Source organism: Symphalangus syndactylus, chromosome 10 (assembly GCF_028878055.3).
Source record: "Symphalangus syndactylus isolate Jambi chromosome 10, NHGRI_mSymSyn1-v2.1_pri, whole genome shotgun sequence".
NCBI classification, from domain to species: domain Eukaryota; kingdom Metazoa; phylum Chordata; class Mammalia; order Primates; family Hylobatidae; genus Symphalangus; species Symphalangus syndactylus.
In genome coordinates, this window is record NC_072432.2 from 123,560,300 (window position 1) to 123,573,764 (window position 13,465).

The 13,465-nt window shown below is 42.4% G+C and overlaps 1 protein-coding gene across 1 annotated transcript in view; it reads right to left on the reverse strand.

Moving 5' to 3' along the window:
- The window catches only part of GTF2E2 (general transcription factor IIE subunit 2), a 91,337-nt gene that overhangs the window by 806 nt on the left and 77,066 nt on the right, over nt 1-13,465 (reverse strand). The window contains exon 7 of the mRNA XM_055295883.2: nt 958-1,073. Within this exon, the coding sequence (XP_055151858.1) occupies nt 958-1,073 (116 nt within the window). The remainder of the gene's footprint in view (nt 1-957; nt 1,074-13,465) is intronic.

The window sequence follows — 13,465 nt, forward strand, 5'->3', positions numbered from 1 at the left end:
TCAGCTCTGTCTGTCATCAGGTTTAAAAACGTATCCACCATTACCGATTTTAAAAAGATCTGAAGAAAATATGGCAAAATCCTGAGAAAGGAGGGGCACATGAAGGTCCGTAATATTCTCTATTCTTTTCTATATACTTGAAATATTAGCATCACATGATGAAAAAAATTAACAAATGAGACAATAATAGGAAATCATGAAGGGCTGCAATTACACTCATTTGTGGAAAGAGATTGACAATAAAGCTTCCCTTTTGGTGAGTCCTAAAAATTCACCGAACACACATCCCCACCCCACGCCCCAGAAAGACACAGGTGACAAGCTATGAAGCATGACGGTGGACAAGGAAAGGGGGGAGGAGCACAGCACTGCTAACAAGGGTGCTGGTGAATCATCCCCCCTGGGCTTTGTTCTTGGACTACAGATTTTATTTGCTGGTGCAAGGCAATGTAAAAGTCATCATTTAATTACTAACATCCCCTGTGAGCAGGATTTAGAGACTATACAGACAAAAATATCTGGTTCCTAGACGACCTGAAAGTTACTATGGCAGAACCAGGCACCAGGATGGCGAGGCTCACGGAGCAGGGGAGGGCCCCGTTCAAGTCTGAAAGGTTGTGCAGATCAAGGCGCAGCCTCCCTTTAAGAATGGGGAGAAGGGCTTGTAGCAGCTTAGAGTGAGAGAGTGGGGAACACGCAGGCCCTGGAAGGTTCCATATGGCTATACCTCAAGAGCAGGACTGCTTGGGAGGAGCTGGGTGTGGAAAGGCACTCACAGGCCTGGAGCAGCACCGAGGGCGGGTCTGCAGGCTTGCAGTACCTCAGATGTGACCTGGGCTGAGGACACTGAGAAACAACGGTGGCAGAACGACTCCCGGCTCTTCAGAGAGCAGAAAGCGGAGCAGGCTAACAGTTCCCAGGGCAGGGGATTAAGCTGCTTTGCTAGAGATTACGCACCACTTTCTTTGGTCCAGATTCCTGCATGGAAGAAATACCCTGTCGCTTCAGATATTCTTCAATTTTCTCCTCGTCCATGGAATCTACAGTGACACTCCTCCACAGTTTCTGAAATTCTGTATCAAACAGACACTAGTTATTTTACAATCCATTTTTACAAACTATAGCATCTTGATCCAAATCCAGGCTTCAGTGTTATCTCCTCTGGATCCAAATGAGCACATCTGATATGACATCATGAAACAAGTCAGGGCAGAACATCCACATGCGGGACACGATGCAGGCAAAGGCCTGGAGACAGAACTGCACCCACGCAGCCCCGACAGTGGGGCTGTTTCTAGAGGCCAGCAAATGAGGGCTGCCGCGATGAAGCCGCCCTGCTTTCCTGGGCCGTCGACACCCTCCTTTAATTCCTCTATTTGCGGCTAACAGCTTATTTCCTGCTCAGCTCCCCTAAGCATGATACACTCATTCCTCTCTCATTGATAATAGAAAATAAGAAACGTGTAGGGAGACGGGAACAGAACTTTCACATGGAAATGAGGTTACTCAACAATTTATCTGCAAAAAAGACTTTTGAAATCAAATAACCTGGGAACTGGTGACTAAGGAGGCATGAAAGGGAAAGGGGGGATGGCTGAAATAGAAACACTGTCTCACCTCCGCTCGGTAACACAAGGAGAAAGGCGACAGTCCCGCCTGCATCTTGTCTTCAGAAACCTGTAGTCCCTCTGCCACATCACTATTTTTGCAACCAAGAGAGACCACAATTGGGAAGCATCCCAAATGAACATTATTTACATCTTACATTCTGCTCCTGAAGACAGGTTCTGATCACTGGTTTCACTTAATTATCAGAAGCTACTTTCAGACACAAAATCCTAAGACTTATACGCTCAGGAACGAAAAAAGGAAAAGCTCTCTGAGCCCCGAGGCTTCACAGAGCCTCCCACTCACAACTGCTCCACACGTTGAGGGGATGTACCATCCCTTCCTTTCTTCCCACCCCAGACCCTTACCCAGCACCGCCCTCCTTTTCTTCCAGAGCCATGAACTTCCCATGGTCCGTTTACAAATGATAAATGAAGTAGGCACCCGATACTGTGCTAAGTCAGATTTCTTTCCTTTTCCCCTTTTCCTTCCTTCCCCCTTTCTCTCTCATTTCAGTACACGCTGCATAAAACAAATGATGCCCACACAGGTGAGACTCTGGTGATACCATGGAAATCTGTTTACTGCCACCTACCCTGAAGCTTTTCATCGCAGGTGACCAATGGCAAAAGTGGCAAAATCTACTACAAAGAATTCAACCTGAGCATAAAGTTATTTAAAGCCAAAATGTCTCTAAATAAGATTTTTTAATTTCCATAGATACTTTAGGGGTTCTTTCTACTACACACCCACTGAACGTTCATCTGCACACATTATGGACATGACCTAACTGATAACAACTGTGTGCATGATTGCCTCGGCCTCTGTAAGCTCCTTGAGGGCAGGGAGCTCTATTTCCATCTCGTTTCCATGACAGTCGGCACTATACCTAGCACATGACAGGTCCTCAGTGATTTGACTACTGAATGTATGAAACACCATCACTGTCTACTACAGCCTAGACAAGACATCAACGATTTGACTACTGAATGTATGAAATACCATCATTGTCTACTACACCCTAGACAAGACAGACTGTTTTCTTTTTTTTTTTTTTTTTGAGACAGGGTCTAGTTCTGTTGCCCAAGCTGGAAAGCGGTGGCGCAATCTCAGCTCACTATAACCTCCACCTCCTGGGCTCAGGCAATCCTGCCACCTCAGCCTCCTGAGGAGCTGGGACCAAGGTACACACCATCATGCCCAGCTAAGTTGTTTTTGGGGGGGTTTTGTGTAGAGATGGGGTTTTACCATGTTGCCCAGGCTGGGCTCAAACTCCTGAGCTCAGGCAATCCATCTGCCTCGGCCTCCCAAAGCGCTGGGATTACAGATATCGAGCCACCATGTCTGGCCTATATTTTTCTTTTTACATTTTTTAGACTTTTAAAAAATAATTTTACACTAACAAAAGGGTTACAAAATGAGTACACAGTTTCTATATGCCCTTTATCCAGCTTCCCCTAATGTTAACACCTTACATAATTGTATAATTATTGAAACTAACATGGACATATTACTATTCATCAACAGGCCTTACTGAAACTTCACGAGTTTGACCACTGATGCCCTTTTCCTGACCCAGGATCCTGCCTGTCACATCTCTTTGGTCTCCTCCATTCTCTAAGTGTGGCCAGTCTTTGTTTCCCCACTGGTCAGTTGTTTTACAGAATCTTCCATTTGGGTTTGTCCAGTATTTCCTCATTACTAGATTGAGGTTATGCAATTCTGGCAAGAACAACACAGTAACAAGCTTGTGCCCTTCTCGGGGGGCACAGTAGCAAGCTACAAAGTGTCAACATGGACCCAATAAACGCTGACCATCAGGCAAGGTGTTATCTCTCAGGTTTCTCTGTCATGAAGCTATCAGTTTTTCCTTTGTAGTTACTAATTAATGGAGAGATATTTTCAGACTATACAAATACCGTTTCTCATATTATCACTAATTTTATAATAGCATCCATTGGTAGTGCTTACCTACAAAAATGACTACTTGTAAGTACCTACTGACAAATTATTTCCACCATTCCTTCCATATGTACTAATTAGAATTCTACTATAATAGGCTGGGCACAGTGGCTCATGCCTGTAATCCCAGCACTCTGGGAGGCCGAGGAGGGTGTATCATTCAAGGTCAGGAGTTCAAGACCAGCCTGGCCAACATGGCGAAACTGTGTCTCTACTAAAAATACAAAAATTAGCTGGGCGTGGCAGTGGGTACCTGTAATCCCAGCTACTCGGGAGGCTGAGGCAGGAAAATCACTTGAACCCGGGAGACAGAGGGTGCAGTGAGCTGAGATTGTGTCACTGTACTCCAGCCTGGGTAACAGAGCGAGACTCCATCTCAAAAAACAAAACAAAACAAAAAAACACAAAGAGTTGCTCTTTCTTCAGTTCACTTTTTATTTGTTGAGACAGGGTCTCACTTTGTCACCTAGGCTGGAGTGCAGTGGCACAATCTCGGCTCACTGAAGCCTCAACTTCCTGGGCTCAATCAATCCTCCTCCCTCAGCCTCCCAAGTGGCTGGGACTACAGGCACGGACCACCACACCAGGCTAACTTCTGTATTTTTAGTAGAGACAGGGTTTCATCATGTTGCCAAGGCTGGTCTCAAACGTCTAGACTCAAGCGATCCACCTGCCTTGGCCTCCCAAAGTACTGGGATTACAAGCCTGAGCCACTGTGCCCAACCTCCAACTTGTTTTTCAATTATTTAATTTAGCAGAGACTCATGGATATTACTGTACAGATTTATATCTACATATTTATTACATAGATAATCCATGACGATCAGTATTTATTTATTTATTTATTTATTTATTTTTTTGAGACGGAGTCTCACACTGTCGCCCAGGCTGGAGTGCAGTGGTGCGATCTTGGCTCACTGCAAGCTCCGCCTCCCGGGTTCACACCATTCTCTCAGCCTCCCGAGTAGCTGGGACTACAGGCGCCCGCCACCACGCTGGTAAACTTTTTGTATTTTTTAGTAGAGACAGGGTTTCACCGTGTTATCCAAGATGGTCTCATCTCCTGACCTTATGATCCGCCCACCTCAGCCTCCCAAAGTGCTGGGATTACAGGCGTGAGCCACCGTGCCTGGCCGACGATCAGTATTTATTTGGTGGTTCAAACATCCCAGCTCTAATCACTAAGATTTCCTTCATATTGGTTCCCATGTCCCTGACTTGCTTCCTTTTTTTTTTCTCCAGTTTTTCTTCTTTCTCTCACTTTCTGGTGGTACTAAAAGATGTTCCAGGCTCATCTTGTATTTCCCCTCATTTGGAATCAATCACTTCTTCAAGGATTCCTGACTCATTTTATTATAGAATGGTATTTAAAAACCAAGATCTACATATTTTGGGTTTTTAAAAATAGCAATCTCTTTTTTGAAAACAAAATGATCAAGGGACATCAAATTTAAAGGCAGACACTTTATTACGGCAGAAGACAGCCAAGTATCATGAAAGTCAGGCACACTCTAAACTGTAAGGGTAAATAAAGTCAGAACTGATTTAGAAATCTATTCTCTTGGCAGAAAAGAGAAGAAAACAGACTAGAATTTAAAAGCTCAGATTTGATCCTTTCATTTCAAGACCCTTCCTTGTCCCACATGAGTTAACAATAAAAAACTGTGTAACTGCCATAGAAGGGAAGAAAACGAGCCAACTTACCAATAAGGCTTTGCTTAAAATTCCCAAATAACGCACTCTCATTTTGTCTGTGCTTAGCCCTTTCCTGTAAATGCAAAAGTAGCACAACAGTGTGGTGCAGGCCTCAGAGCCAGATGGCCTGGCTGTGACCTCAGTTACCACATTTCCTGCACAAAGTGGCGCAAACATCTTAATTTCTCTGCCTCCATTTCTTCACCTGTAAAGTGAGGATAATAATAATACCTGCCTCACCGAGCATGGTGGCTCTGTAATCCAAGCACTTTAGGAGTCCAAGGTAGGCAGATCACCTGAGGTCGGGAGTTCGAGACCAGCCTGACCAGCATGGAGAAACCCCATCTCTATTAAAAATACAAAATTAGCCGGGCGTGGTGGCGCATGCCTGTAATCCCAGCTACTTGGGAGGCTGAGGAAGGAGAATCGCTTGAGTCCAGGAGGCAGAGGTTGCAGTGAGCTGAGATCACTCCAGCTTGAGCAACAAGAGTGAAACTCCATCTCGATAATAATAATAATAATAATAATAATAGTAGTAGTAATAATAATACCTGCCTCATAGAATAGTGAGGATTAAAGGAGTTAATAAAGCACCGAGAATAATGCCTGCAAATGAAACAGCATTACCTACACCTATCACTGTTATCATCACCATCTAACACCCATCATAATTTTCTGGGTGCTGGCGTCTTTAATAAAGGCAATATAAAACATTTAAGAAGAGGATCGGCTACTAGACACAAAGTGATCTCATTTATGTAAAGTAGAAGAAACAAAACTTCTAAAAATTTCTTAAAAAGCAAAAACACATATATATTAAATACATTGTAAAGATGTGGAAAATATACACCAATAGGTATCCCCAGAGAAAAGAATATAGTTTGCTTAGAGAATTTTCATTTTTTGCTCTGCAGACTTAACAAAGGTTTTATTAATAATATGCAGAAATATTTGTGTATTGCTAGTGTAAAATTTTAAAGAAATAACCTAAAAATAAGGAGGATCATATTTACTAATAATTCACACACTTGCCACTTTTTCTCAGCCCCACATGGTGTTCTAGTGTTAGCATTAAGGTACATCTTTGCCCTTTAAAAAAAAAAAAAAAGGCCAGGCCCAGTGGCTCATGCCTGTAATTCTAGAGCTTAGGGAGATGGAGGTGGGAGGACTGCTTGAGCCCAAGAGCTCAAGGCCAGCCTGGGCTATATATCGAGACCCCATCTCAAAAATGCAAAAAATGAGCCGGGCCTGGTGGTGCTCACTTGTGGTCCCAGCTACTCAGGAGACTGAGGTGGGAAGAGAGCTTGAACTCAGGAATTCGACTTGTGAGCTACAATTGTGCCACTGCACTCCAGCCTGGGAGACAAAGAGAGACCCTGCCTCTAAAACAACAACAACAAAACCAAATGCAGAATCTCAACCAGCAACACACCATGCCTTCCTCCCTTTTCCTTTAACAACGTGTTATTAACGTGACTTTTTATCCTCAAAAGTGTCGTTATATCCACTTTGCAGTTCCAGAAAATAGGACATTTCTCGATTTACCTCATCTTCTAATGATCTTACATTTGAGACACTATCAAAATAATTTCTCTTGGCCAGGTGCGGTGGCTCACGCCTGTAATCCCAGCACTTTGGGAGGCCGAGGCAGGCGGATCACGAGGTCAGGAGATCGAGACCATCCTGGCTAACATGGTGAAACCCCGTCTCTACTAAAAATACAAAAAATTAGCCAGACATGGTGGCGGGCGCCTGTAGTCTCAGCTACTCGGGAGGCTGAGGCAGGAGAATGGCGTGAACCCGGGAGGCACAGCTTGCAGTGAGCCAAGATAGCGCCACACCACTGCACTCAGGCCTGGGTGAAAGAGCAAGACTCCATCTCAAAAATAAAAAATAAAAATAATTTCTCTTGTGTGCTACACAGAAAAATACACCCCCACCCAAGATGTCCACAACGTAATCCCCAGAACTTGTGAATACATTACCATAAAAGAGACTCTGGTGACTAAGAATCTTGAGATGAGGAGATCTCAAGATTTGGATTCTGAATTGGAAGAATTAACACTGTTAAAATGTCCATACTATCCAAAGTGATCCACAGATTCAATGCAATCCCTATAAAAATTCCAATGTCATTTTTCACATAAATAGAAAAAATAATTCTAAAAGTCTAATGGAAACACACAAAAAAACTGAATAGGCAAGGCAATCTTGAGCGAAACAAAACTAGAGGTACCACACTACTTCAAACTATATTACAATGCTACAGTAATCAAAACAGCATGGGACTGGCATAAACAAAAGCCCAGTAATGAACCCATGCATTTACAATCAGCTGATCTTTGACAAAGGTGCCAAGAACACACAATGGGAAAAGGACAGTCTCTTCAATAAAGGGTGTTGGGAAAACTGAATATCCACATGCAGGAGAATGAAATGAGACCACTGTCTCACACCATATAGAAAAATCAACTCAAAATGGATTGAAGACTTAAACATAAGACCTGAGCCTGTGAAAATACTAAAAGAAAACAGAGAAAACAACACAATGCTGGTCAGGACAATCATTTTTTGGATTTGATCCCAAAAGTTCAGGCAACAAAAGCAAACATAGACAACTGGGATTACAACAAACCAAAAAGCTTCAGCATGGCAAAGTAAACAGAGTGAAGAGACAACCTACAAATTGGGAGAATATATTTGCAAGCAATACGTCTAATATGGGGTTAATATACAAAATATAGGGCAGGTGCCACAATTCATGCCTATAATCCCAGCACTTTGGGAGGCCAAGGCAGGAAAATTGCTGGAGCCTAGGAGTTCGAGACCAGCCTGGGCAATATAGTGAGACCTCATCTCTACAAAAAATGTTTTAAGATTAGCCAAATTTGGCAGTGCATATCTGTAGTCCCAGCTACTCAGGAAGCTAAGATGAGACGATCACTTCAGCCTGGTTAGCTGAGATCATGCCGCTGCATTACAATCTGGACAACAAAATGAGACGCTGCCTCCAAAAAATAAAAAAAAAATTATATATATTTTCCATATATATGGAACTCAAAATAATAGCAAAAAAAAAAAACAAAAAAACCTGATTTAAAAATTGGCAAAAGATCTGAATATTGTCTGAAAATTCAGAAATCCTGAAATGTCAGAAATATTCAGACATTTCTCAAAAGAAGATATACAAATAAGGCCAGGCACAATGGCTCATGACTATAATCCCAGCACTTTGGGAGGCCAAGGCATGTGGATCATCTAAGGTCAGGAGTTCGAGACCAGCCTGGCCAATATGGCGAAACCCCATCTCTACTAAAAATACAAACTCAGCTGGGCATGGTGGCGGGCACCTGTAATTCCAGCTACTTGGGAGGCTGAGGCAGGAGAATCACTTGAACCCAAGATATGGAGGTTGCAATGAGCCAAGATTGCGCCACTGCACTCCAGCCTGGGAAACAGAGCAAGACTCCGTGTAAAAAAAAAAAAGAAAAAAACCACACAAATGACCAACAGATATATTGCTCATCATTGCTAGGGAAATACAAATTAAAACCACAATGATTTCCAACTAGGTCAGAGATTTAAGGAAAAAGGAGAAAGAGAAGTACAATGAGCCACCACTTCACACCTGTGAGAATAGTTATCCTCAAAAAGACAAAAGATAACATGCACTGATGAGGATGTAGCAAAGGGAACACCTATACACTGTTGGTGGAAATGTAAATTGGTGTAGCCATTATGGAAAACTGTACGGAGTCCCCCAAAAAAACTAATAACTAGATTATCATTTGATCTAGCAATCCCACTTCTGGGTATTTATTCTAAGGACTTGAACTTAGTATGTTGAGGAGATGCTTGCACTCCCATGTTCACTGCAGCATTATTTACAACAGTCAAGATAAAGACTCAGTCTGTCTATCAACAGATGAACGGATAACAAAAATATAATATATATACACACAATGGAATTCTATTAGCCTTCAAAAAGAAAGGAATTCTGTGATTTGCAACAACATGAATAAACCTGGAGGACACTGTTAAATGAAATAAGCCAGGCACCAAATGACAAAAACCGCACGTTTTCACCTCTATGTGGAATCTAAAACAATCAGAACTCAACAGAAGCAGAGAGTAGAATGATGGCTACTAGAGGCTAGGAGAAGGGGAATGAGGAGGTGTTGGTCCAAAGAAAAAAGAATCTTGAAAGGCAGGTTATCCTGGATTATTTGAGCAGACCTAACGTAATCACAAGGGTCCTTATAAAGGAAAGAGGCAGGCAGGAGAGCCTGAGTCAAGGCAGCAGCAGAGGTCAGAGTGATGTTGGGACACAAGCCAAGAGATTCGGGCAGCCTCTGGAAGCTGAAAAGGCAAGGAAATTAATTCTTCCCATGAGTACCCAGAAGTACAGCCCTCCTTACCCATTTAAGACTTCTGACCTCCAGAACAGTAAGATAATATGTTTGTGTTGTTTTAAGCTGCGAAGTTTGTGGTAACATCTTACAGCAGCAACAGGAAACTAATACACACTGCTTGAAAATTTTCTTTTTAAAAAAGTACTGGCCTGGCCGGGCACAGTGGCTCACGCCTGTAATCCCAGCACTTTTGGAGGCTGAGGCAGGCGGATGACGAGGTCAGGAGTTTGAGACCAGCCTGACCAACATGGCGAAACCCCATCTCTACTAAAAATGCAAAAAAAAAATTACCCGGGTGTGGTGGTGCACGCCTGTAATCATAGCTACTCAGTAGGCTGAGGCAGGAGAATCGCGTGAATCCAGGAGGCAGAGGTTGCAGTGAGCCAAGATTGCACTACTGCACTCAAGCCTGGTGACAAAGCGAGACTCCACCTCAAAAAAAAAAAAAAAAAAAAAGTATTGGCCCGGTGCAACGACTCACACCTGTAATCCCAGTACTTTGGGAGGCCAAGGTGGGAGGATCACTTGAAGCCAGAAGTTCAAGACCAGTCTGGGCAAAAGCGAGACCTCCATCTCTACAAAAAAAATTTTTTAAATAATAAATTGGCCAGACATGGAGGCATATGCCTGTAGTCTCAGCTAAGAGACTGAGGTGGGAGGATGGCTTGAGTCCAGGGGAGTTCAAGGCTGCAGTGAGCTATGACTGTGCCACTACATTCCAGCCTGAGCAACAGAGCAAGATGCTGTCTTAAAAATAAAAAATAAATTTTAAGTATAACTTAAGCAGGCAGGATTATAAAGACAAGTGCCACTTCATCCTCAACATTTCAACAAGTATTTCTTGAGAATTCTGTCACTACCACAGTATGACCTGCTATCTGGACATCTGTAAAGAACAGGCATCGTCTGCCCAAATCTGTGCAGCAGAGGCTGGACAGAATGAGAACTTGGCAGCACTTGCTGTTCTGGGTGATCCTGCTGAAATTTACACTGAGCAATTGCACTTTTTACTCGGGATAAGCACCAGACACCAAAACAAGAAGGGGAGAAGCCGTGGGGTAATTCTTTACCTTGAAAACTGCTTTACAATGGGAGAAACACCATATTCTTTTGAACAACTACTTTAAATTGTCCTTTTATTTTACTAAGGTATAATTTATGAAAATTAAAATCCTGCACATTTTACTGTACAGTTCCTGAAGTTTTGACAACAATATGGTCATGCTAACAACACCACGATAATGATATAGACAGTTCCACAACCGCAAATCACCCTATGCTCCTCTGCAGTCACTCTCTCCACGGGCAGCCCCCAATCTGTTTCTATGGTTCTGTTTCCCAGGAATATCATAAACATATAAATAAAATCACACAGCATGTCCCTTTGGAATGTGGCTTCCCTTATGAGGCATGATGCCTCTGAGATTCACCCATGTTGTTGGAATGTCAGTTCTTTGTTCCTTTTCATTGCTGAGTTGTATTCCATTGTAAGTATGTGCCACAGTTAAGGGGAAGTTAAGGGACAGTTAAAGGATGTGAGTTGTTTCCAATTGTTGGTGGTTATGAAGAAAACCAGTATAAATACCCATTAATTTTATGTGAATTTGGGTTAACATCCAAGAGTGGGATGGCTGGGTTATACACTAGTATATATTACAATGTAGAGATCTATACCTACTATTTAGCTTTCTAAAGGACACTGGACCCACGTCTCACACCATAAACAAAAACTCTAACTCCTAGAGGAAAAAACAGAAGTAAATCTTCATGACCTTGGATTAGGCAATGGTTTAGACATGACACCAAAAGCACAAGCAGCAAAAGAAAAAAAGATAAAGGACTTGATCAAAATTAAAAACATTTTTTTTTTTTTTTGAGACAGAGTTGCACTCTGCCACCCAGGCTGGAGCGCAGTGGCGCAATCTCAGCTCACTACAACCTCACCCTCCCAGGTTCAAGTGATCCTCCTGCCTCAGCCTCCCGAGTAGCTGGGATTACAGACGGAGACCACCATGCCCAGCTAATTTTTGTATTTTTAGTAGAGACAGAGTTTTGCCATGTTGGCCAAGCTGGTCTCGAACTCCTAACCTCGGATGATCCACCTGCCTTGGCCTCTCAAAGTGCTGGGATTACAGGTGTGAGCCACTGCGCCTGGCCCAAAATTAGAAACTTTTATACCTCATAAGACACCATCAAGAAAGTGAAAAGACAACCACAGAATGGAAGAAAATATCTGTAAAGCATGTATCTCACAATGGCCTTGTATCCAGAATAAAGAATTCTTACAGCTCTGTAATAAAAGCACAAAACAATTTTTTAAATGGACAAAGGATTTCAAAAAACATTTTGCCAAATGAAATATACAGATGGACCGGGTGTGGTGGTTCACACCACTTTGAGAGGCCACGGCAGGAGGATTACTTGAGGCCAGGAGTTCAAGGTCAGCCTGGGCAACATAGTAAGACCCTGCCTCTATAAAAAATTAAAATATTAGCCAGGTACCGTGGCACACCTGTTACCCTAGCTACTCAGGAGGCTGAGAAGGTAGGATTGCATGAGCCTAAGAGCTTGAGGCTGCAATGAGTTATGATCGCATCACTGCACTCAAGCCCGGGAAACAGAGTGAGACCCTGTTTCTACAGTAAAAAAATAAAATAAAATAAAATATAAAATGGCCAATCAGCACATAAAAAGATGTTCAACATCATCAGTCATTAGGGAAATGCAAATCAAAATCACAGTAACACTTCACCATCCACCAGGATGGCTAAAATCAGTGTTGGCAAGGGTGTGGGGAAAGCAGAACCTTCCTAAGTTGCTGGTGAGAATGTAAATTAATGTAGCTGCTTTGCAAAATAGTATGACAATTCCTCAAAAAGTTAATACGATGTAGCAATTCTACTCCTAGGTATATACCTAAGAGAAATGAAAACACATGTCCACACAAAAACTTGTATAGGTATGTTAATAGCAGTATTATTCATAACAGCCAAAAAGTAGAAAAACCCAAATATCCATCAACTGATACATGAAAAGTGTATGGCCATAAAACAGAATTTTTTTTTTTTACTATAAGCACTTAATGCTCTTTATTTCCCTATAAGCACTGGTATAGCTGCATCCCATGAATTTTGATATACTGTGCTTTCACTTCCATTTAATGCAACAATGTTTTTACCTCCCTGTGATTTCCTCCTTGAACCATAGGTTACTTAAAGGTATTTAATTTCAGGCTGGGTGTGGTGGCTCACATCTGTAATCCTAGCACTCTGGGAAGCCGAGGTAGGCAGATCACTTGAGCCTAGGGGTTCGAGACCAGACTGGGCAACATTGCAAAACCCCATCTCTACAAAAAAATACAAACATTAGCCAGGCATGGTGACACACACCTGTAGTCCTAGCTACTTGGGAGGCTGAGGTAGGAGGATCGCCTGTGCCCAGGGAGGTCAAGGCTGCAGTGAGCTGTGATCATGCCACTGCACTCCAGCTTACACAGTGAGACTCTGTCTCAAAAAATACATAAATAAAATTATTTAATTTCCAAATGGACAGTTTCCAAATATAGCTAGCTCTGTTATTGATTTCTAGCCTAATTCCATTATGGCCCACACACATCGTTCATGTATAGTCAGCCTTTGGTATCCATGGGGGATTGGTTCCAGGACTCATACAGATACCAAAATCTACAGATGCTCAAGTTTCTGATATCAAATGGTATAGTATCTACATATAACCTATGCCTATCCTCCCATGTACTTTAAATAATCTCTGGATTATTTATAATGCCT